This window comes from Prunus avium, chromosome 2 (assembly GCF_965620075.1).
Source record: "Prunus avium chromosome 2, drPruAviu1.hap1.1, whole genome shotgun sequence".
Classification (NCBI taxonomy): domain Eukaryota; kingdom Viridiplantae; phylum Streptophyta; class Magnoliopsida; order Rosales; family Rosaceae; genus Prunus; species Prunus avium.
In genome coordinates, this window is record NC_142285.1 from 33789425 (window position 1) to 33815251 (window position 25827).

Here is a 25827-nt window from a genome sequence, read left to right on the forward strand (position 1 = left end):
TTTTTGAGTGTGCTACCCCGTGCGGCTGTCCCGGCTAAGACTTTCTCCTATCACAAGGTTGTCACAAGTAAATTAATGCATATTTTTAAAATTCTAGTTCGGATTAAAAAATAAGGTTGTAAAATCTATAAAAAAAAAAAAGGGTTATAAAAAGACATAAAAGGAAGTTTGTCATTATGAGATCCATGTTTCTACCCCAGGCTTTTTGAAGTAATTAGAAGTCTTAGGCTTTTTGAGGAACAACACAAGTTTCACATAACTACCAGTTGTGGAAGATTTTACTTTCAAATCTAACTCTATGTCTGCCACTCTGTTTTTGTTTCTTGGAATCTTTTCATATATGATATGATCCCTTTCTGTACAATTTACAAGTACCCTTGAAAGATCAGTGGCTGGAATTAAGGGGTTTGGCAAAGTAGCATAATTATTGTGCTTCTTTAATGGCATTAGCCTTTATGGTTGGTATGGTTGTAAAAAGAAAGAGATTGTCAGAGTAGTCAGAGGATCTATCAACTTTCTTTTCATTTCATTTTCTATAAAAAAATCTGTCCTTTTCTTTGCTAAAAGAAAACAGAAAGTGAAACAGTTGGACTCTGAGGATCAGGGGTTCCATCACAGAGACAATAATTTTGACATCTTATTAACAGTCCGTCATTTAATTAAGAAATAAGTGTAGAGAAGAATTGATTATTCAATATTATCCAACTTAAATTGTAATAGCACATTCACAAACTTCTACAGTCAATTGTGCAAACAAAGGCATAGGATTGGAAACTGTCAGGCAGTTGGCCCCTCAGATCAAGTGATTTTTCATCAGCTTGATGTGGCTAACCCAGTAACACAGGAGAAGGTTAATATTAAATTAAGTGGTTTATCTATATCATGCTTGTTGTGTCCATTTCCAATTGTGTACAATTTACAAGTACCCTAGAAAGATCGGTGGCAGTAATTAAGGGGTTTGATGAAGTAGCATACTCCTTGTTCCAATAAGGGCGAGAGAGTCTTGGGTAAGGCAGCCGCATGCAAAATCAAACTCACAGAGAGTTAAGACCCAACATTCAGAGGAGTCTCTCACCCTTATCTAAGTGTGCTACCGGTGCGGCGGTTCTATCTAAGATTTTTTCCTATCAATGTATTATGTACTTTAAGTCCAATGTATGTATTTTAAATCTAGTTGGGATGAAAAACTAAGGGAGAAAAAAAGACAGAAAAGGTAGTGTGTATGTAAGATTCGTTTCTTATGAAACAAGTTGATCCATGTTTCTATAGGATATTGTTATTTACATTATTGTTCAAAGTCAAATTCACCAGTCTTTGCATGCGAAACTGCCCTCGCAACTGCCTCCACCAAAATTCTACAACAACGTGGGCACTTGCGTCACCACGCCCCCATTCTTTTCCTTGAAAATCTTTAAAAAAAAATCCAAACAAATCTTGGCCCCTCTTTCACCACAATTTAGCATCCTCCCTCCAGTATGTATATAGGAACAAAAGAATCAATCATTTTCTTCTTATTATTGATTTGAATATGAACCTCAAAATTCAACGGCTTTCCAAGAACATTACACTATAAAAGAAAAGCAACGGCTTTCCAAGAACATTACATCTCAATTCTCACAGATCGTCCCGTTTCGAATCTATCAATGGCAGAAGCAACAAAGAGGTAGCACTTTAGACTTCTTTTATGTTTTTTTTCCTTGTCCGATTTCCAATCCCTTTAATTGTTTTTGTTTCTATGAATTTGGTGTTTGTGTTTTCTTAGGTATGCAGTTGTTACTGGAGCAAACAAAGGCATAGGATTGGAAACTGTCAGGCAGTTGGCCTCAAATGGGTTCACCGTAGTCTTAACTGCCCGAGATGAGACGAGGGGTCTTGAAGCTGTTGAGAAACTCAAAGAGTCTGGTCTCTCAGGTCAAGTGGTTTTTCATCAACTTGATGTGGCTAACCCTGCTACTGTTGCTTCTTTGGCAGACTTCATCAAAACCCAGTTTGGGAAACTCGATATCTTGGTATGTATATGATCATAGCTACAGGTTTCTTGAAAAAGTTTCTGTCTTTTGAATCCAACTCTTAATCCGAGTGCGATTTAGTTGAAGGAGATGAAATATGGAATTGGAAAATAAAAATAGCAAACCAAGTAATAACTAGCTTAACAATATCATCAACAAGTTAATCTTTGAAATAATTAGAAGTCTTAAGCTTTTTGAAGAACAAAACAAGTTTCACATAACTACCAGTCTGCCACTCTGTTTTTGTTTCTTTGAATCTTTTCATATATGATATGATCCCTTTCTGTACAATTTACAAGTACCCTTGAAAGATCAGTGGCTGGAATTAAGGGGTTTGGCAAAGTAGCATAATTATTGTGCTTCTTTAATGGCATTAGCCTTTATGGTTGGTATGGTTGTAAAAACAAAGAGATTGTCAGAGTAGTCAGAGGATCTATCAACTTTCTTTTCATTTCATTTTCTATAAAAAAAAATCTGTTCTTTTCTTTGCTAAAAGAAAACAGAAAGTGAAACAGTTGGACTCTGCACAGGTGAACAATGCAGGGATTTTTGGAAGCATATTCGATGGTGATGCTTTTAAAGCTGTAATAGCCTCTGGTGCCGTGGTAAGTCTTTTGCATAATTTTTATCAATAGCTAGCTATCAAAAACTAAAAGCTTCAATGTATGTGCCAAAGTGAGAATTTAAACTGATCTGTGGTTTGGCAAACTTTAATCAACATTTTTCTTGTTTGGAGTGTTGTGTAAATGGTGGGCAATAGGCACCATAATAGTAAGTTTGTTTTTGCTGATACAGGAAAGAGGAGAAGTTGATTTGAGTAAACTAGTGACTGAAACTTATGAGTTGACAGAAGAATGCTTGCAAATAAACTATTATGGTGCTAAAAGAACAGCTGAAGCACTTATCCCACTCCTCCAGTTATCCGATTCACCGAGAATCGTTAATGTTTCGTCTATCATGGGGAAGTTAAACAACATACCGAGCGGTTGGGCTAAAGGAGTTTTTACTGATGCAGAAAACCTAACAGAAGAGAGAGTAGATGAGGTACTAACAGAGCTTCTAAAAGACTTCAAGGAGGGTTCACTTGAAAGTAAGGGCTGGCCTTCTTCTATGCCTGCCTATACAGTCTCAAAAGCAGCACTAAACGCATATACAAGGATTCTAGCAAAGAAGTACCCCAATTTTCGTATCAATTCGGTTTGCCCTGGCTTTGTCAAAACAGATATAAACTTCAACGCCGGCGTCTTGCCTGTCGAAGAAGGTGGTGCCAGGGTTGTGAAGTTAGCATTGCTGCCCAATGATGGCCCTACTGGCTCCTTCTTTGTTCACAATGAAGTGTCAGATCTTTGATTGAAGATGATCCATTTATGCGAATTTAATACGAGTCACTTATTGGGCCACATCTTGTGCGCTATTATTCAGTCAGAAATTCTATGTGATTAATGTCCGGTATTATCGATAGTATATCAATAACATTTCTATATATTTTGTTAGACATAATTTTGACACCTTATTGACAGTCTGTCATTTAATTAAAAATTAAATGTAGAGAGGATTTGATTATTCAATATTATCCAACTTAAGTTGTAATAGAACAATCACAAAGAGTTATGACCCACATTCAGAGGAATCTCACCCTTATCTAATTGTGCTACCGGTGCAGCGGTTTTATCTAAGATTTTTCCCTATCAAAAGGTGAAAGTTGTCACAAGTAAATTAATATCCATGTTTCTACTAGGATATTATTAGTCAAATAGAAATTTTCTGCGCAAGTTGAAAGTCTTGCATGCGAAACTGCTTGCCACTGCCTCCACAAAAATTCTTTGACAACGTGAGCAATTGCGTCACCATGCCCCATTATTTTCCTTAAAAATCTTCAAAACAAAAATCCAAACAAATCTTGGTCCCTCTTTAACCACAATATCCAATTACTGCTAGAAAACATCAGAACCATCCTCCCTCCAGTATGTATATAGGAACAAAAGAACCAACAATTTTCATCATCTTCTTATTATTGATCTGATATAATCCCCAGAATTCAAAGGCTTTTCAAGAACATTTCACTATAAAAGAAAAGAAGGCTCTTGCTGTTTAATACACATCTCAATTTTCACAGACCGTCCCTTTTCGAATCTATCAATGGCAGAAGTAACAAATAGGGAGCACTTTAAAGTACTGCTTTCATAACAATTTCTCACTATTTTTTGTTTTCTCAGGTATGCAGTTATTTGTGGAGCAAACAAAGGCATAGGATTGGAATCTGTCAGGCAGTTGGCCTCAAATGGATTTATTGTAGTCTTGACTACCAGAGATGGAAAGAGGGGTCTTGAAGCTGTTGAGAAACTCAAGGAGTTTGACCTCTCTGGTCGAGTGGTTTTTCATCAACTTGATGTAGCTAACCCTGGTACTGTTGCTTCCTTGGCAGACTTCATCAAAACCCAGTTTGGGAAACTCGATATCTTGGTATGTATATGATCATAGCTGCAGGTTTCTTGAAAATGTTTCTGTCTTTTGAATCTAACTCTTAATCCAAATGCGATTTTGTTGAAGGAATTGGAGAATAAAAGTAGCAAACCATCTACAACTCTGTTTTTGTTTCTTGGAATTCTTTCATATATGATATGATCCCTTTCTGTACAATTTACAAGTACCCTATAAAGATCAGTGGCTGGAGTTAAGGGATTTGGAAAAGTAGCATGGTTGGTTTGGTTGTAAAACAAAGAGATTATCCAAGTAATCAGAGGATCTATCAACTTTCTTTTCATTTCGTTTCTATAAAAAATGTTCTGTTCTTTTCTTTGCTAAAAACAGATAGTGAAACAGTTGGACTCTGCACAGGTGAACAATGCAGGGATTTTTGGAAGCATAGTAGATGTTGATACTTTTAAAGCTGCTGTAGCCTCCGGTGCCATGGTAAGTCTTTTGCATAATTTTATCAATAGCTATCAAAAACTAAAAGCTTCACTCTATATGCCAAAGTGAGAATTTAAAATGATCTGTGATTTGGCAAACTTTAATCAACATTTTTCTTGTTTGGAGTGTTGTGTAAGTGGTGGGCAATAGGCACCATAATAATAAGTTTGTTTTTGCTGATACAGGAAAGAGGAGAAGTTGATTTGAGTAAACTAGTGACTGAAACTTATGAGTTAACAGAAGAATGCTTGCAAATAAACTATTATGGTGCTAAAAGAACAGCTGAAGCACTTATCCCACTCCTCCAGTTAACCGACTCACCGAGAATTGTTAATGTTTCGTCTGGCTTGGGGAAGTTAAACAACATACCAAGCGATTGGGCTAGAGGAGTTTTTTCAAGTACCCTAAAAAGATCGGTGGCTGTAATTAGTGATTTTTTAAAAATTTTGGGAAGCCCAACCCGTTTGGTAAACTATAAGAAAATCATTTATTGTTAAAAATTGCTGTGAGAGAAAGCTATAAGGGAAAGCAGCTAATGAGGTGCTTTCATTTTCTGATTATGCAGGAATCAGTTTCGAAGAGGCGCTAGGTTTAATGATTATGCGAGAATCATTTTCTGATTACGCAGGAATTAGTACCAACAACATTCTTAACAAAAAGTTTACCAAACGCCAAACTGCTTTCTCTCACAGCTGATTTCTCTCACAGCAAATCTGACAGCGATTATTTTAACAGCACAGTAATGCCAAACTGGCCCGAAGTAGCATACTCCTTGTTCCAATAAGGGCGAGAGAGTCTTTGGGTAAGGCAGCCGCATGCGAAATCACACTCACAGAGAGTTAAGACCCACATTCAGAGGAGTCTCTCAACCTTATCTAATTGTCTACCGGTGCGGCGGTTCTATTTAAGATTTTTTCCCATCAATGTATGTACTTTAAGTTCAATGTATGTATTTTAATTTTTAAGTCTAGTGGGGATGAAAAAGTAAGGGAGAAAAAGACAGAAAAGGTGGTGTGTACGTAAGATTTGTTTCTTGTGAAACAAGTTGTTCCATATTTCTATAGGATATTATTACTTACTCTGCCCTGCAACTGCCTCCACCAAAATTCTCCAACAACGTGGGCACTTGCGTCACCACGCCCATTCTTTTCCTTGAAAATCTTATAAAAAAAATCCAAACAAATCTTGGTCCCTCTTTCACCACAATTTCCAGTTACTTCTAGAAGTATATAGGAACAAAAAAAAAAAATATTTAGTCATATACCCGTTCTTAGCACTAATAATATAGATAAACTATACATTTAATTTCTATAAACAAACCCAAAAAATGACAGCTGACCTTATTGAATTTAATTTTGATTATTAAATTACTTTGATGCCCTATTGAGTGTTTTGGGTATTTTTATGAGGTTTTGGGGTTGGACTTGTTTTAAGAAATTAATGGTAGTTTTGTAATTTATAAGAAGTTAAGCCTCTTTGCTATATTGTAAATGAGATTTGGGTGTGTTTCTAAAGTCCATTTCATATATGGGTTTTTTTATTTTATAATTTGGACTCTTATATTGGGTATAATAGTGAATCTCCCTAAAAAATAAGGTTAGGAAAAGACAGAAAGGAAGTGTGTAAGATCAGTCATTATGAGATCCATGTTTCAACATGATATTATTATTTACATCACTAGTCAATCAGAAATTTTCTGTGCAACTTGAAAAACGGATTTTATAATTTTGTCATGGAGATGTTATATAAGAAAAAAGACGTAATTGGTTTTTACTTGTCGATTTCACCAGTCTTGCATGCGAAACTGCTTACGACTTGGCATTTATACAATTAGTTGATGGTTGAGTTGAGTTAAGCACTTGCGTCACCACTCCCATTCTTTTCCTTCTAGAAAACGTTATAGAAGCATCCTTAATCCAGTAATTATATAGGAACAAACGAATCAAAAAATTTCTTCTTCTCATTATTATTTATTTGAATATAGACCACAAAATTCATAGGCTTTCCAAGAATTACACTATAAAAGAAAGGAAGGCTCCTTCTGTTTAATACACATCTCAATTCTCACAGACCGTGCCATTTCTAATATATCAATGGCAGAAGCAACAAAGAGGTAGCACTTTAAAGTCCTTTATGCTTTGAACTACTTTTTGTGTTATGAATTTGGTGTTTGTGTTTTCTCAGGTATGCAGTTGTTACTGGAGCAAACAAAGGCATAGGATTGGAAACTGTGAGGCAATTGGCCTCAAATGGATTCACTGTAGTCTTAACTGCCAGAGATGAGAAAAGGGGTCTTGAAGCTGTTGAGAAACTCAAAGAATCTGGCCTCTCAGGTCAAGTGGTTTTTCATCAACTTGATGTGGCTAACCCTACTACTGTTGCTTCCTTGGCAGAGTACATCAAAACCCAGTTTGGAAAACTCGATATCTTGGTATGTGTATGATCATAGCTGCAGGTTTCTTGAAAAAGTTTCTGTCTTTTGAAATAATTATAAGTCTTAGGCTTACAAAATATCCACACAGGTGGAGGTTATATTAGAGACTGTAAAATTGAGTGGCTGATCGAAATCCAACTCTATGTCTTTCCATTGTTTTTCGTTTTTTTTTTGGGTGGAATTCTTTCCATATATATGCTATATGATCCCTCTCTGTACAATTTAAAAGCACCCTAGAAAGATCAGTGGCTGGAGTTAAGGGGTTCGGGAAAAGCATAATTATTGGCCTTTATGGTTGGTTTGGTTGTAACAACAAAAGAGATTTATCCAAGTAATCAGAGGATCTACCTACTTCCAATTAATTTCATTTTCTAGGAAAAATTTCAGTTCTTTTCTTTGCTAAAAGAAAGCAAATAGTGAAACAGTTGGACTCTGCACAGGTGAACAATGCAGGGATTACTGGAAGCCAAGTAGACGGTGATGCTCTTAAAGCTGTAGCAGACACTGGTGCCGTGGTAAGTCTTTTGCATAATTTTTATCAATAGCTATCAAAAACTAAAAGCTTCAATGTATGTGCTTAATATGAATATAAGTTCTCTTGCTGTCTTCCTCTGTCATATTTTCATTGTGATGTGCATGTCAAACTTTGATCACCATTTTTCTTGTTTGGGGTGGGTGTAAGCAGTTGGCTATAGCCACCATAATAAGTTTGTTCTTACTGATGCAGGAAAGAGGAGAAGTTGATTGGAGTAAATTAACGACAGAAACTTATGAGTTGGCAGAAGAATGCTTGCAAATAAACTACTATGGTGCTAAAAGAACAGCTGAAACACTTATCCCACTCCTCCAGTTATCTGACTCACCGAGAATTGTTAATGTTTCGTCTGGCTTGGGGAAGTTAAACAACATACCAAATGATTGGGCTAAAGGAGTTTTTACTGATGCTGATAACCTAACAGAAGAGGGAGTAGATGAGGTACTGACTGAGCTTCTAAAAGCCTTCAAGGAGGGTTCACTTGAAAGTAAGGGCTGGCCTTCTTCTTTGTCTGCCTATATAGTCTCAAAAGCTGCACTGAACGCATATACAAGGATTCTAGCAAAGAAGTACCCCGATATTCGTATCAATTCGGTATGCCCTGGCTTTGTCAAAACCGATCTAAACTCCAATGCCGGCGTCTTGCCTGTCAAAGAAGGTGGTGCCAGAGTTGTGAGGACAGCATTGCTGCCCAATGATGGCCCTTCTGGCTCCTTCTTTGTTCAGTATGAAGTGTCAGATATTTGATTGAAGATGATCCATTTGTGCAAATTTAATACATGTCACTTGTTGGGCAGCATCTTGAACTTTGATGTAATTTAAGTATATTTGGAACCAGCAGCAGATCCTTTTTAAGTTCTTTCTACATTCAATAAGAGGATGGCATATATGATGCTTATTGTTGTAGCCATATTCAGTTGTGCAACATTCTCTATCTAATAGTCCTCCATGATTGCATCTCTGTGAAATGATCTCCCACATCTGGAATTGATTGAAGGATCTAGTGCATTGTTTGTTTACATTTCTACTATTCATCTGGCTCTTGAACTCATTATCATTTACGTTGTTATTCAGTCAGAAATTCTATGTGATTGATGTCCATCCTTTGATCGATATTATCGATAGTATATTGATAACATTTCGGTATATTTTGTTAGACATATGTCAGAGACAATAATAGTTAAATTCACCAATCTTGCCGGCGAAACTGCTTCAGACTTGGCATGTGGTTGATGGTTGAGTTAAGCTATCTCTGCTCTGCCAGCACCAAAATGCTTAAACAGTGGGAGCACTTGCGTCACCACCCCCATTCTTTTCCTTAATTCTTAAAAGAAAAATCCAAACAAATGTTGTTTTCCCATCAGATTACTTCTAGGAAACATTCGAAGCAAGCATCCTCCCTCCAGTATAGGAACAAACGAGTCTTAACAATTTTCTTGCTCTTATTATTATTTATTTGAATATAAAACATGAAATGCAAAGGTTTTCCAATAACATTATATTACAACCCAAAAGAAGGCTCCTTCTGTTATTCTCATTTCTCACAGAAAGACAATCCCATAAACGAATCAGCAATGGCAGAAGCAATAAAGAGGTGGCACCTTAGAGTCCATACCCTTTGATTGTTACTTCTATAACAATTTCTCACTCTTGTTTTTGTTTCCTTTTTGCTTTCCTATTTTTGTTATGAAATTGGTGTTTTTTCTTTTGTTTTTCCTGGTATGCAGTTGTTACTGGGGCAAACAAAGGCATAGGATTGGAAACTGTCAGGCAGTTGGCCTCAAAAGGATTCACTGTAGTCTTAACTGCCAGAGATGAGAAGAGGGGTCTTGAAGCTGTTGAGAAACTCATAGAGTCTGGCCTCTCAGGTCAAGTGGTTTTTCATCAACTTGATGTGGCTAACCCTGCTAGTCTTGCTCCTTTGGCAGACTTCATCAAAACCCAGTTTGGGAAACTCGATATCTTGGTATGTATGATCATAGCTGCAGGGTTAATGTAAAATTGAGTGATCTATATCATGCTTATTGTGTCCACTTCCAGTTGTGGAAGATTTTACTTTGAAGTCTAAATCTAACTCTAACTATATGAAAGATCAGTGGCTGGAATTAAGGGGTTTGACAAAGTAGCATACTGATTGGCCTTCTTTGAAGGGCATTGGTTGGTTATAGCAGATAGTTTATCCAAGTAATCAAAGCATCTACCAACTTTCTTTGAAGGGCATTGGTTGGTTATAGCAGATTGTTTTTTTCTTTGCTTTTGTTTGCAAAAGTAAAACAAATAGTGAAACAGTTGGACTCTGCACAGGTGAACAATGCCGGTATTGGTGGAAGCACAGCAGATCCTGATGCCTTTAGAGCTGTAGTAGAGTCTGGTGCCTTTGTAAGTCTTTCAGATAATTCTTATCAATAGCTACCAAAAACTTAAAGCTTTAATGTATGTGCTTAATGTGAAAATTTAAATTGATCTGTGGTTTGGCTTAATGCTATGGCAATTAGTAGGGGAAATGATCTGTGTAACATCACCAGTCCGGTATGATTCGGGTGGGTGTGTAAGTAGTTGGCAATAGCCACCATAATAAGTTTGTTCTTACTGATGCAGGGAAGAGGTGAAGTTGATTGGAGTAAACTAAATACTGAAACTTATGAGTTGACAGAAGAATGCTTGCAAATAAACTATTATGGTGCTAAAAGAACAGCTGAAGCACTTATCCCACTCCTCCAGTCATCTGATTCACCGAGAATTGTTAATGTTTCGTCTTTCATGGGGAAGTTAAACAACATACCGAGCGGTTGGGCTAAAGGAGTTTTTACTGATGCAGAAAACCTAACAGAAGAGAGACTAGATGAGGTACTGACTGAGCTTTTAAAAGACTTCAAGGAGGGTTCACTTGAAAGTAAGGGCTTTCCTTCTTCTTTGTCAGCCTATATAGTCTCAAAAGCTGCACTGAACGCATATACAAGGATTCTAGCAAAGAAGTACCCCACTTTTCGTATCAATTCGGTCTGCCCTGGCTTTGTCAAAACAGATATAAACTACAATATCGGTGTCCTACCTGTCGAAGAAGGCTCTGCAAAGGTTGTGAAGTTAGCATTGGTGCCCAATGATGGCCCTTCTGGCTCCTTCTTTGTTCAGTATGAAGTGTCAGATTTTTAATTGAAGACACATGATCCATTTATGCAAATTAAATACATGTTATTTATTTGGCAGGATCTTGAATTTTTAATGTAACAAAGTATATTTGGACCCAGCACCAGATCCTTTTTAAGTTCTTTCTACATTCAATATGACTCGAGGACGATATACAATAGTCCTGTATGATTGCATCTCTGTGAAATTATCTTCCACACATCTGGAATTGATTGAAGGATCTAATACATTGCTTGTTTACATTTCTACTTATCAACTGGCTTTTGAACCCATATTATCATTTACATTATTATTCAACCAGAAATTCTATGTGATTGATATCCGTCCTTTGATCGATACTATCGATAACATTTCGGTGTATTTAGTTATGGATATGTTGACAACAATTATATTAACACTTTATCGACAATCCATCATTAATTAAGAAATGACGTAGGTGTAGAGAATTGATTATCCAACAATCCGTGAATCCGTCAATATTATTATTGTATTCAATTGTTTAATAAAGAAAAAGACAATTGGCATGTTCAACGCAAAACTACTTAAGACTTTTCATGTTATACCTTTTTTGCCTATATACTCCAACGGTGGTTGAACCCCTTGGCCCCCATTGGGGAAGCCCTTGTGAACATGTTGAAAGGTCTCTCTGGTCTGTCAACGTGTGCACTTGCGTCACTACCTTCATCCTTTTCCTTAATATTCCAAACAAAAATCCAAGCAAATGTTGTTCCATCTTTCCCATTCAATGACTTCTAGAAAACATTGCAAACATTCTTTCTCCAGTATAGGAACAAACGGCTTTTCAGGAACATTTCACTATAAAACAAAAGAAGCCTCCTTCTGTTTAGTCTCATTTCTCACAGACCGTCCCATATCGAATCATCAATGGCAGAAGCAACAAAGAGGTAGCACTTTAGAGTCCTTTACGCTTTGGTTCCTTGTCACATCTCCATTCCCTCTCATTGTTTCTGCTTATCATTTTCGTGTTATGCATTTGGTGTTTTTGTTTTTCCAGGTATGCAGTTGTTACTGGGGCAAACAAAGGCATAGGATTGGAAACTGTGAGGCAATTGGCCTCAAATGGATTCACTGTAGTCTTAACTGCCAGAGATGAGAAAAGGGGTCTTGAAGCTGCTGAGAAACTCGAAGAGTCTGGCCTCTCAGGTCAAGTGGTTTTTCATCAACTTGATGTGGCTAACCCTGCTACTGTTGCTTCCTTGGCAGAGTTCATCAAAACCCAGTTTGGGAAACTCGATATCTTGGTATGTATATGATCATAGCTGCAGGTTTCTTGAAAAATTTTTGGTCTTTTGAAATAATTAGAAGTCTCAGGCTTACACAATATCCACACAGGTGAAGGTTACATTAGAGACTGTAGAATTGATATGAACCCTTCCAGTTATGGAAGATTTTACTTTCAAGTCTAACTATATGATATGAACCCTCTGTACAATTTGTAAGTACCCTAGAAAGATCAGTGGCTGGAGTTAAGGGATTTGGCAATGCCTTGATGGTTGGTTATAGAACCAAATAGATTATCTTAGTAACCCGAGGATCTACCAACTTTCTTTTAATTGCATTTTCTACATTTTTCTTTTCTTCGCTAAATTAAAATAGATAGTGAGACAGTTGGCTCTGCACAGGTGAACAATGCAGGGATTGGTGGAGCCATAGGAGATGCTGATGCCTATATAGCTTTAGTAAAGTCTTTGGAAATGGTAAGTCTTTCGAATTAATTTTTTCAATTGCTTTTCAATGTATGGCTATAATGTGGATTTGGGAGTGTGCTATTTTGCCTCTGCGCCTATCTGGATTAGCTCCTTCTTGATTGATGATATGTTAGGGGTTGTTAGGACCCGTTTAGTTTGTGCTGACAGTTTGTAGTCTGTTTGTTTTGGGGTTTTGATCCCCCCTAGTTCATAAAATAAAAAAAACAAAAAAAAACGCTTCAACTGTGCTAATGTGAAATTTTCAATTGATCTCTGGTTTGGCCAAAGATCTGTTTCGCTTAATGCTTTGCCGTTTTTAGTAGGAGAGATGATCTGATTAATTGATTTAGGAGTTTTCCAATAAGCTGCTACCTTCTGGATTTACTTATCTCACCTGATAAATCTTTCTGCACTCTATCCATAATTTTTTTTTTAAAGCCTTTTGCTAATAAATAAAATAAATTATGCATATATGTTGTCATGCTTTCTTCCTCTCTAGCTTGAAAAATTTTCATTGTGATGTTCATGTCAAACTTTGGTCAACATTTTTCTTGTTTGTGGTGGGTGTGGGCTATAGAGACCATAATAATAAGTTTGTTCTTACTGATACAGGGGAGAGGAGTAGTTGGTAGTAAACTAATGACTGAAACTTATGAGTTAACAGAAGAATGCTTGCAAATAAACTATTATGGTGCTAAAAGAACAGCTGAAGCACTTATCCCACTCCTCCAGTTATCTGACTCACCGAGAATTGTCAATGTTTCGTCTTATTTGGGGAAGTTAATGCATATACCAAGCCATTGGGCTAAAGGAGTTTTTACAGATGCCGAAAACCTAACAGAAGAAAGAATAGATGATGTACTGAGTGAGCTTCTAAAAGACTTCAAGGAGGGTTCACTTGAAAGTAAGGGCTGGCCTTCTCCTTTGTCTGCCTATGTAGTCTCAAAAGCTGCACTGAATGCATATACAAGGATTCTAGCAAAGAAGTACCCCACTTTTCGTATCAATTCGTTATGCCCTGGCTCTGTCAAAACAGATATAAACTACAATGCCGGTGTCCTACCTATCGAAGAAGGGGCTGCAAGGGTTATGAAGTTAGCATTGGTGCCCAATGATGGCCCTTCTGGCTCCTTCTTTGTTCAGTATGAAGTGTCAGATTTTTAATTGAAGATGATCCATTTATGCAAATTAAATACATGCCATTTATTTGGCAGGATCTTGAACTTTTAATGTAACAAAGTATATTTGGACCCTGCAACAAATCCTTTTTAAGTTCTTTCTACATTCAATATGACTCGAGGATGGGATAAAATCGAAAGTTGTGTATGATTGCATCTCTATGAAATGATCTTCCACATCTGGAATTGATTGAAGGATCGAATACATTGCTTGTTTACATTTTCTACTTATCAAATGGCTCTTGAACCCATATTATCATTTACATTATTATAATCAGAAATTCTATGCGATTGATGTCCATCCTTTGATCGAAATTATCGATATCATTTCGGTATATACTTCTTATGGACTTGTTGACAACAATTATATTAACACGTTATTGACAATCCGTTATTAATTCAGAAATGACGTAGGTGTATAGAAGAATTGAACATTCAATTGTTTAATAAAGAAAAAGAGAACATGGGTCTCTTTGACAATCATGTTATTGGATTGGAGCAGCCAAATTCACCAATGTTAATTGCAAAACTACTTGAGACTTGGCATGTAATGAACAACGTGGGCACTTGCGTCACTAGCCCCCTCTTTTTCCTTAATACTCCAAAACAAAAATCCAAGCAAATGTTGTTCCATCTTACCCATTCAATGACTTCTAGAAAACATAGGAACAAACGAATCTATTTGAATATAATACTCAAAATACAAAGGCTTTCCAACAACTTTACGTTATAAGTCCAATTATGAGAAGAGATTTTGGGTGCAATCTACGCAGAAATTATTGTTGATCCAAGTCCTTTGACTTTTGCGCCACATAAGATTACATGCCTATTTCAATTTATTGATATTTACTTTTTTTTAATTTTTTTTATTTTTGTTCCAGTTATGCACCTAAAACATAAATAAGGTAAATTATGAATTCCTAAAACTGGTAAGTTATTGATTTGTAGGATATTAATTATCATATTTGATTTGAATTTAATTGCAAATCTATTTATTGAATTCTGAAATTTTCCCAAGGTATACCGACATCAAAATTTGTAATAAGAGTTCATAAAAACTTCATACCTTAACAATAGGTAAGGTACCATGCATACACCTCGTATGCAGTATGCAGGTAATTAAACTCATAAATTACCTCTGGTCCAGGTAATTAAATCCATAAATTACCTCTAATCTAGGTAGTTATACCCTCTAGCCCAGCTAATTGAACTCATATAATATCTTGGTATGGATCTTTAAACTCAACTGAGATAAAAATCCATACAAAATTTCTTTGGAAAAAAAAAAAAAAAACACTATTACATGGAAGACATGTACGTATGTATATAAATATGAACCTCCAGAAAAAACCACTTAAGAAAACTCAAGGAAAAAACACTTACCTGTAAGGTAGGTACATATGTACCTGTATGTATTAACATTATTTACCTGTATGTCAGGTACATAATTTAATGTGGGTGCTTGTCTGATCGATTGGTATAATATGTGAGTATTTACTTTTTATTGATTAAATTGTATTTTATCTATTTATTAGGAATATTATCAAGGAAAAAGAATTCAAAATTCAAAATTCAAAATTCAAAATTTGGAATTCAATTTCAAGGAAATAATGCATTAAATTTAGATTTTCAATGTGTTTTCCTTATTTACCTTAAAGGGTAAAATCGACACAACAAAAAAGTAATAAATGTCAAAGGACCTACATCTAAAACCAAAAACATGAGGACTAGACCCAATGACAGCTAATCGTTTTGGACCTAAATCTAAGAACCCCTAAAAGAAAAGAAGGCTCCTTCTGTTTAGTCTCATTTCTTACCCTTGCTTTTTTCCTAGAAAGATACATTTTGGCATTTACCATCTTCTTATTCATTCATATTGTGTATGCAATGAGGTCATATCTCAAAAATAAAAATGTTGTGCATGCAATGATGTCATATCTCACTATATCTCACCAAACCCAGTTATTAACTTATTATTACTTTCATGACCAAAAAAAAAAAGAAGTTACTTTTACGTTTTTCTTTTTTTGCGATACCACTTTTTTGTCAATAAGGGCAAAATTGTACTTTCCTAAATCCAACCTAACAAAGGCCATAATGGGCTTACTCATTGACTAAAAAATAACAAAAATATAAAATCACTTCAGCAGGATCCAAAAGAATATAGGCTTTTTAGAAGATCTTAATTAGTGCACTTTTCACATGTAAGCCCATAAATAGGGCCCGAAATAAAGAAGAATTTTACAATACATCTTAGGAAAATCTCCATTTGCCTTTCGGAATCAAAATAAGGAGTTAAATTCCTACTACGAATACTCCTGTATTTACTTTACATGAAGGAATGAAAATGAGAGTGGTACTCACAAAAAAGTAGGAATTCAACTCTTGAATGAAAAGAAGGAATTGGACTCTTGGGTGAGATATGGTATTGTAATTCTTGAAGAACTAACCCATTGGGAATTCAACTTTTTTATCCATTATATCATCGCACAATTTTTAAAATTCCAAATTTGCCATCTACTTTAGCCCAACAACGAGGGCATTTTGGTAATCAATTTAGTTTCAATTCCAATTCAAGTGAATTTAACTTGTAATAAGGAATTAGTAGTGAATTTAACTTTAAATTAGTACCACTTCCATATGGTTTAGTAAACAACTTCAATAGGAATTCGGAATCTAACTCTCCTCAATCCAACTCCTCCTCTATTCAATTCCCCCTATTCCAATTATGGATTAATAAACATGCCATAAATGTACCATACCACCCTTAAAAAACCTAAAAATTACAACACTGCTATTAGTGTTTTTTTTCCTTTCCTAAAATTCATAATCCAAGGACAATAATGGTATTACACATATAATTCAAATTAAAAATATTACAGTTCAGTTGGTCCTTTTTCTTCAATTTATAAGGTTTATTATAAATTTTTCTAAATTTTTTAGAATGCCCACTAATCAAGGAGTGGCATCAGTGTTTAGTTTCACTTCTCTAGGCTTGGTTCCCCCACTGCACCCAAAGGAAAAAAAAAAAACAAAAAAAAAAAGAGTGGCACTGTGGCACCTAATTCTTTTTCTAATAAGAAATCATAAAATTTTCTTTCTGGGTTACCTGGAACAAAGAATTAAGAAGTGAGGCATCAATGTGACAAGGTATTCTCGGGGTATATGTAATTAATCAGTGATGTAACATTTATGCAAATCTAATGGTAAACATTTACGCAAATCTAGCATCAATCTGAGTCAGTCCTGCTGCATCCCAAGAGGCTTGACTGTAATTGCAAAATCAAGTGCAATGGGGTATGAACACGTGGTGCATTATGGAGACTACAAGAGTACAATGGGGCCTACTTAAAAGTTCTCTTTTCCATTTATTTATTTATTTTAATTCTTTATATCAACAAGCTCATCATTGAGAACGGGGCCTACTTTAAGCATTTGTTACTCAATTGCGGCCCACTTAAAAGTGTCAAGTCTCTTCTAAATACTGTTCAAAATACAAGTCGAAGGCTTCGAAATTGCAAGGGCTCTCAAATTGTTCCTAGTACTCACAGAGATCCCACATCAAATCATCAATGGCCGAAGCAACAAAGAGGTATATCCATACGAAAATTTCTCTCTTTTGTTTAACTTTCTTCCCTGAATTTGTTGTTGCTTTCTTCTTCTGTTCTTTCAGATATGCAGTTGTTACAGGAGCAAACAAAGGAATTGGGTTAGAAACTGTCAGGCAATTGGCCTCAAATGGAATCACTGTAGTCTCCTCCATATCCCTCCAAGACTGAGTTTTCTTTAAGTTTATCTGAAGCTTCACTCTATATGCCCAAGTGAGAATTTAATAAGTTTGTTTTTGCTGATACCAGAAAGAGGAGAAGTTGATTTGAGTAAACTAGTGACTGAAACTTATGAGTTAACAGAAGAATGCTTGCAAATAAACTATTATGGTGCTAAAAGAACAGCTGAAGCACTTATCCCACTCCTCCAGTTATCTGACTCACCGAGAATTGTTAATGTTTCGTCTGGCTTGGGGAAGTTAAGGGGGGTGTATTCAATTGAGATTTTAATAGATTGTAATTACATGATTTTAATGTAATGAATTTCAGCCGGATTTGTAATTATATGATTTTACTCATGATTTTAATAGATTGCAATTACATGATTTTACTCATGATTTTAATTCACTTAGGATTTTACTTATGATTTTAATAGATTGCAATTACATGATTTTACTTATATTTCCATACAAGCTTGAACTCTATCACCCATCATCATTCACCTAAATACATAACCTGAAGGAATATACCCAATTTTTAGGGTTAATACAAAGATGGAGGCACAGTAACCATCAAAGGTTAGTCCAGGGAGAGTACATCGACATCAACAATGTAACTCCCAGCATAGCCACACATGGCCAGAATGAATACGTTAAAGAAACAAAGCACAATTGAGAAACCAACAATAGAAATACAAAAGCATAAGCTGAGGCTAGAAGCTACATCCAAAACCACCAACACCTAATGCAAAACAGATAGCTCCAGAAATACAAAATAAAGAAACATACTGAAAACTCCTAGCCCAACCCCATGACTACTCCTAGTTTTTGTCAAAGCTTGGACCAAAACTGTGGAGTGAAAAAAACACCATGCACGTTATCAACATTTCTTCTAGATTGTGGGTAAGACTTCTTCTATCTTATTGTGTTTTGTCCTGGTACCAAACGTTTTGGGACAGGGAATTAGAAAAAAAAATATGCAATCTTGTGGCCAATCTGCGGTCTTCTGCTGTTTTATTGGATGATCTGTTTAAAACCCAACATGTTGACATGGAAATAGAATTTTTCAGAGAGCTTGAAATGCAAGATGTTGGGTCTCATGGACATTGCGTTTTGGGACAGGGAATTAGAAGAAAAAAATTAAATAAAAATTAGCCATGTGCACTGTATGGGCAGCAGCTACGCATAAAAATTAAAAACAAAATTAAAAAAAGCCTCTTTGAGGCATTAGATCAAGCAACTTGTGGGCACACCGGCAGAGTTGTGGAGGGTTGCAACTCCTTGCGAAAGAATACAAAAATAGTGGGAAAAAAAAAAGTATGAGAGCATATATGAGAATCATGCATAGGAAGATGAGATTTGTTATGTGATTTGGTATTTATATCACACACCCAAAAGTCTCACACAATACATCATTTAATGAAATACCTCAAAATCAATAAGTTTTTGAATACCACGGTACTTTTTCTTATCTTTTAAAAGTCCTAATTGAATACCACCGGACTTGTATTGATTATTTAAAAATCCTAATTGAATACCACCAGATTTTTATTAATTACTTAAAAATCCTAATTAAATACCGTTGTACTTTTAAGCTTCAAAACAATCCATTAAAATCACAATTGAATACACCCCCCTAAACAACATACCAAGCGATTGGGCTAGAGGAGTTTTTACTGATGCCGAAAACCTAACAGAAGAGAGAGTAGATGAGGTACTGACTGAGCTTCTAAGAGATTTCAAGGAGGGTTCACTTGAAAGTAAGGGCTGGCCTTCTTCTATGCCTGCCAATATAGTCTCAAAAGCAGCACTGAAAGCATATACAAGGATTCTAGCAAAGAAGTACCCCAATTTTCGTATCAATTCAGTCTGCCCTGGCTTTGTCAAAACAGATATAAACTTCAACGCCGGCGTCTTGCCTGTCGAAGAAGGTGGTGCTAGGGTTGTGAAGTTAGCATTGCTGCCCAATGATGGCCCTACTGGCTCCTTCTTTGTTCGGAATGAAGTGTCGGATCTTTGATTGAAGATGATCTATTTATGCAAATTTAATACATGTCACTTATTGGCAAGATCTTGTACTATAATGTAATTTTATGTATTTTGGGCACCAACAGATCCTTTTTAGGTTCTTTCTACATTCAATACGAGGATGGAATGTATATGATGCTTTTTATCTAGGTAAAATTTCACCAAAGCACAATGCTTTTTAGGTCTTTCTGGCCTCCCAGGAAGCTCTCAGCTGACTTGACCTTCCCCTTTGGTTTTTGGGGGAAGACTTGGCTATCCTAGGGTGACTACTCCTTGTTCCTTCCTATAGAATCTTGTGACGTATGCAAGTTTCTTGCGTTTTGAGAAGAGCGAAAACACTCCCAAATAAAGGCTGAAAGAGTCACATTTAGGGGGTCTCACCCTTTTTTAAGTGTGCTACCGGTGCAGCGGTCCTATTTATAAGGTTGTGGCAAGTAAATTAATATATATTTTTAAAAGTCTAGTTGTGTTATAAATGCATGAGTTGGTGGATGACCACCATACCTCTTATAGCATTCACCCTTTCTAATTCTATGTAACCTATACACTAAATACCATAGTTATGGGCTTGTAACTTATGAGTTGTTAATGTCTTCTTATCATTGTAAGCCTATAAATACGAGGTCTTATCAAGATGAGGGATACAAGTTCATAGAACAAATTCTCTTTATTTCTCTTCCTCTTATTGCTCTCTACAATTCCTCCTAGTTTTATAACACGTTATCAGCACGACATTGCTCTTGGTATGTTTTCTTTCTCTGAATTTTCTTTCTTCTTATATGAGCTAGAGTCATCACATGGTATAGAGTTTCTTTGTACTCACCATCAGACTTCATCATGCTCGTTTAAAAAAAAAAAATTCTTATTCTTATTACACATGAATATAATGCCATTATTATTATTTATTTGTTTGTTTATTTAATTTATGTATGATCTTAATTATTATGATGAGTTTGTATTATACAAAAGATCAGGGCCCGAAGTTCCTCGATCCTCATCATATAACTAGATTAAGACCTAGAGTCCTTTTGATTGAATCAGAACCTGAAGTTCTTTGATTCCAAATAATTGAGGGCGTGAAGTTATGTGAATTTAAAGAGCACATAAGGACATGAAACTCCTTGATTTTGTATTAATCAAAATCAGAATTCCATGAGGCCTACATATGTCAAGAACCCAAACCAGAAGTTTCGAGTGCATATACATCGATTTGAGTATGAAGTTCAAAGCACAACTATTAATTCAATTTATTTAGATATATGTATTCGAACCTGAAGTTTCGAATATATGTTGATATGAACCTAAAGTCATAGTTTTTCATGGATCTTAATACTACACATGAACATGAAGTTCATTCTTATTTGTGCCTATATGAACCTGAATTGGTTGGAAATCCAATTCTTAAACTTGTAGTTTTATCTACATATTGAATCCACATTAATATTGGATTATCTTGGAATTTCATGGTCTTTAATTTATTTATTTTATTCCTCGTTTATACCACTTTACTCATTTTATTTTATTTTATTTTATTTATGTTGGGTTATTAGTTAATTTCGTTTTACAATGGTAATGTCTTGTATTACCGCCCCAATATTGACAGCTAGAGGCGTCCATTGGAGAAACTTCCTACTTTCTTTTGTGGGTAGGAAGTTTATGATGTCATGAACCAGAAGTTCATTGATCGGATAACTTTTATGTTGTGGCATGACTGTCTTGGCAATCCATGTTCTACAATGATAGATAAGATTTTTATAAATTTGTAAGGACGTCGTTTAAAGACTTAAACTATTGTCTTGTCCAACAAATATCATTACAAAGAATGCTCACAAATAAAAGCTGTTATAAGATCATCTCAGTCAAAAATTGACTTTGAGCCCTCTTCCCTGAAATCATTCAAGGGGATATTTGTGAGCCTATACAACTTTTAATTATGGATCATTTCACCAGTTTTATTGAATGTGCCTACTAAAATGGTCACATATTTGTCTCTTGACAAGATGCTTACGAGCACAACTCCCACATTATCCAATCCAGTCAATTTGACTTGATAATGATGATGAGTTTATTTTCCTAAATTTTGAGACAATACACCATCAGAATATCACATACCACAATCACCACCATAAACTAATTCTCTCATTTTCTACTTTTATATGTATTCTATACTTTATATTATTATTTTGGCAATGGTTCTGTGACTTGGATATCCATATCCGTCTATGAACGTGCTCATAGCGGATCTTGAGTTTGTGTACAAGGGGTCGTATCTTGGAGTCTTGTAGAACGTCAGTACCTGCACGTAGGGAGGCTACAAAGGCTTTAGGACAGCGTCTTTGACGTGGTTCACCGTACCAAACTCACCTTCTTACTTATTATTTATTTTCATTTTACTTACCTATTATTTTGTTTTCTTCAATTTCATTTTACCTTAAAAGCTTTCCTATTTATTTATTTATATGTTATTTATAATATAATGTTTTTGTGTTTGGCTTTACGGAAAAGGAAAACTATATTTTGTATATTTTTTTATAACAATATGTGCCTATTGCACCACTGCAATGTACTAAGATGGGCCCTCAATGCAGATTGGGAATTTATGTTGATTTTGATTCACCATCTATCATCAGATATCTGGAGCCCCTAACGGGTGATATCTTTACCGCACGGTTTGCGGATTGTCATTTTGATGAGACAATTTTCTCACTATTAGGGGGAGAAAAATCTGTTCCTAAAGAACAACAAGGCAAACTCGTTCCTGAAGAACGACGTGAATTATCGTGGGATGTACCCACTTTGTCTCATCTCGATCCTCGTATTGCTCAATGCGAAAACGAAGTGAGAAGGATCGTTCACCTCCAAAGTATTGCAAATCAGATGCCAGATGCATTTAATGATGCAACAAAGATGATGAAATCACATATCCCAGCTGCAAATGCACATGCAAGGATTGATGTTCATAATGGACAAAGCAATGTGCCAGCAAATGGCTCATCTGTTGCATCCCTGAAGCGTGGCAGACCACTAGGCTCAAAGGACTCAGTTCCTCGAAAGAGGAAGTTGATGGCCAAAATGAATCCAAATGAAATAAATGGAGAGCCCACAATTCATGATTCAAATGCCCCCCAAGAGGGATAGGTACTTCCTGAAAAGGAAAATTTACTTGGTGAGACAAGTGGCCTTGAAGTGGCAGCTGTACCTGAAAGTCAAGAAATCTCCATAAAGTATACATCCACCAATGAATTGTGGAATAGAGACGAGATGATCATCGATGATATATTTGCATTCTCAGTGGCTATTGAGATCATAAAAGATGATGATATTGAGCCGTGCTCTATTGATGAATGCACAAAGAGGCAAGATTGGCCTAAGTGGAAAGATGCAATCTAGGCAAAATTAGATTCTTTGAAAAAAAGGAGTGTTTTTGGACCTATTGTTCCAACTCCACCCAATGTGAGCCCCAAGGGCGGAGCCACATTGGGACCAGTGTGGTCACGGGCCCCCACTCAATTGTTTTATATTTTAAAAGTAATATACTGTTATGTATTTCTATATGTATATTATTTCAAATACTTTACGTCTTGATATGTACTGACATGTGTTGTGGAGGGCCTATTAAGGCACAAAGGAGTTGTTTCAAATTGCCCCTTTGCTTAGCTGGTAGTGGTGCACTCCAGGTGTACATATTTCCTTCATTTATTTTTATATTACTTCATTTACTTAAGTTTACAATGTAAATAAGTTCAAATAAAAATACTAGAAAATCAAATTCCCACCAAATCAAAATATGAAAAATCGGTTTTAGTGCAAAATACGATTTCGGCTAAAAATGATGGCTCATTAAGTCAATATATACTTCATACTAAAATCCCATAAAATCAAGTTTTCTTATATGATGTGTAAGGAATAAAAGCCGCCAAAAATTATCTTGAGAAAATGATTATCCTGAAAAACCATTTTTCATACTTAGTTAATATTTTTACATAAAATATTTTTTCATGTATGATAAGAATGCATGAAGCGACCTAAGGTTTTTTAAAGTTTGTGAAATTTTGATTATTTTTCTTTCTATTGGGTTTAATGGGGGGAAAAGCTTTAAAGATATTTGCTAAATCGCTACTCTTTGTCTATCTCTTGCAATTTTTCTTGCTCAGAATGTATTTGTCTATCCCTTTGTTGAGGACAATTATGATTGCAACCAATAAGCAATATAATTCTTGACATATGTGATATATATATACTATTTTCGTATGTATTGTGAGTTTGAATTTTTGATTCTTTATAATTTGTAAGAGGTCCCCACACACATGAAATCCTGGCTTCGCCACTGGTGAGCCCTGTAGGTTACAAGTGGGTATTTACAAGAAAGCGCAATGAGAAAAATGAGATCACAAGGTATAAAGCGCGACTTGTTGAGCAAGGTTTTTCACGAAGGCCTGGAATTGATTATGTGGAAACATACTCTCCAGTAATGGACGCAGATACGTTCCGTTACTTGATAAGCTTGGCGGTTTCAGAAAAACTTGAAATGAAACTTATGGATGTCATTACCGCATATCTGTATAGAGAATTGGATACAGACATATACATGAAAGTCCCAGAAGGACTTAAGCTACCTGAAGTAGCCAGGAATAAACCACAGGGCATGTTCTCAATTAAATTGAAAAGATCATTGTATAAGCTAAAGCAATATGGGCGAATGTGGTACAATTGTCTCAGCAAGTATTTACTAAAGTAAGGATACCCAAATGATCCTATTTGCCCATGTGTGTTTATTAAGATATCAGAGTCTGGATTTGCGATAATGGTAGTTTCTGAAGAACGTCGTGAAATAGTGTTGAATCGGTCCGCTTTTGTCTCATCAAAGGATAATGCATATATAAGTTATACATATGCTAACATGGATTGATATTCTCATATCACAATCCATTAACATGGTGACTATATATATAATGCATGCCTAGAGCATGACATATGTTTGTACCGTATCTGACCCTCCACTCGTACAACGACACGTGGATCTTAGAAACTCGCCCAAGTACCCAAGGCCTTGGACAATCGGCATCGGCCACTGATGACATTATATTGTCTCAAAGCTGCGAACAGCCATTACAGGCCCAACTCGTCTTCAATCGGCATCCCTTACCGATTGTACAGAATCAACCTCGAAGTATCCGCCCAAAATATCTAAAGACTCGTGTCGACCTCAGAGGGCCCTCCCACGAGTCCCACATCGAAAATGAGTACTAAGAGCATACAAAATGCCCTCTATAAATAAGCCCCTCCACTACAATCTTTTCAGCTTGACTTCTATACTTTTATATGGTCAACAACAAGAGCTCTTATAAACAATCTTACTTGAGCATCGGAGGGTCTTAGGCTGGTTCCACACCGGTTCCATAGACCTCACGAACCTCAAACTCTCTTCTATTCAAGATCTGCATCCAAGGACAAGAAGGATCTGCATCTATCACTCAATCGATCTGCTAGATCGTCCTCATCACTTGTAAGTTGCACTCATCTCTATCTGTTCAGATTTAGCGCCAACAACAGAAATATAGGTTCTAAAGACTTAACTCTCGGAAGTGGAGATTATTTGAAAAATTCACGCCCTATATAAAATAATAATAATAATAATAATAATAACGCTCTATAAGAGGTTATGATCCACATATTCTAAATAATTCATCGTAGAAGAGATGTTTGTCCCATAAGTGACAACATAAGCCCTTGAGGAGGCAATGGTACCCCAAAGCAATGAGATGCTTATAAATTATGCATGCGCATACACATGAGAATTGTGGGATTGCGAATTGATGATACATTTGGTTTATTAGTAGCTACTACAATCGTCAAGGGCTATGATTATATTAAATCTCGCCTTATGAATGTTGACAAGTTAAGTGATTGGCCTAAAATGGAAATAGGCAATTCCATTTATCACTAAATATGAAAGGTTGGATATTGAGCCTATAACTTAAACACCAAATTACAAATGTTAAGTATGAAGGTTACAGATTGGTGTTTGTGAAGTGAAATAAGATCACTAATATGACATAAGGTTTCCTGGTAGAGACATGGTTTTAGTCTCCCATCTCATCGTAGATG

The 25827-nt window shown here is 35.8% G+C and overlaps 4 protein-coding genes and 2 pseudogenes across 6 annotated transcripts; all 6 read left to right on the forward strand.

Annotated features, from left to right (window-relative positions):
* The first annotated feature begins 1439 nt into the window (after positions 1-1439).
* LOC148296900 ((+)-neomenthol dehydrogenase-like) lies at positions 1440-3509 on the forward strand. The gene is made up of 4 exons (XM_088249451.1): positions 1440-1663; positions 1763-2009; positions 2540-2614; positions 2805-3509. The coding sequence occupies exons 1-4, from the start codon at positions 1644-1646 to the stop codon at positions 3357-3359; spliced, it is 897 nt and encodes a 298-aa protein (XP_088105577.1). The 5' UTR covers positions 1440-1643; the 3' UTR covers positions 3360-3509.
* Positions 3510-4202: 693 nt separating this feature from the next.
* LOC110759270 ((+)-neomenthol dehydrogenase pseudogene) lies at positions 4203-6000 on the forward strand (annotated as a pseudogene). The gene is made up of 3 exons (XR_015833721.1): positions 4203-4472; positions 4848-4922; positions 5108-6000. The product of XR_015833721.1 is annotated as a (+)-neomenthol dehydrogenase pseudogene (transcript).
* An 878-nt stretch (positions 6001-6878) lies between these two features.
* Positions 6879-8797, forward strand: LOC110759314 ((+)-neomenthol dehydrogenase-like). The gene is made up of 4 exons (XM_088249450.1): positions 6879-7035; positions 7107-7353; positions 7797-7871; positions 8084-8797. The coding sequence occupies exons 1-4, from the start codon at positions 7016-7018 to the stop codon at positions 8636-8638; spliced, it is 897 nt and encodes a 298-aa protein (XP_088105576.1). The 5' UTR covers positions 6879-7015; the 3' UTR covers positions 8639-8797.
* Positions 8798-9584: 787 nt separating this feature from the next.
* On the forward strand, positions 9585-11233 carry LOC148296901 ((+)-neomenthol dehydrogenase pseudogene; annotated as a pseudogene). Its single transcript, XR_015834034.1, has 3 exons — positions 9585-9857; positions 10196-10270; positions 10490-11233. The product of XR_015834034.1 is annotated as a (+)-neomenthol dehydrogenase pseudogene (transcript).
* A 560-nt stretch (positions 11234-11793) lies between these two features.
* LOC110759268 ((+)-neomenthol dehydrogenase-like) lies at positions 11794-14143 on the forward strand. The gene is made up of 4 exons (XM_021961320.2): positions 11794-11943; positions 12054-12300; positions 12682-12756; positions 13360-14143. Exons 1-4 carry the CDS (start codon positions 11924-11926, stop codon positions 13909-13911), a joined length of 894 nt encoding a protein of 297 aa, XP_021817012.2. The 5' UTR covers positions 11794-11923; the 3' UTR covers positions 13912-14143.
* A 3354-nt stretch (positions 14144-17497) lies between these two features.
* On the forward strand, positions 17498-19711 carry LOC148296902 ((+)-neomenthol dehydrogenase-like). The gene is made up of 4 exons (XM_088248666.1): positions 17498-17517; positions 17599-17649; positions 17748-17952; positions 19328-19711. Exons 1-4 carry the CDS (start codon positions 17498-17500, stop codon positions 19709-19711), a joined length of 660 nt encoding a protein of 219 aa, XP_088104792.1.
* Positions 19712-25827: the final 6116 nt, after the last annotated feature.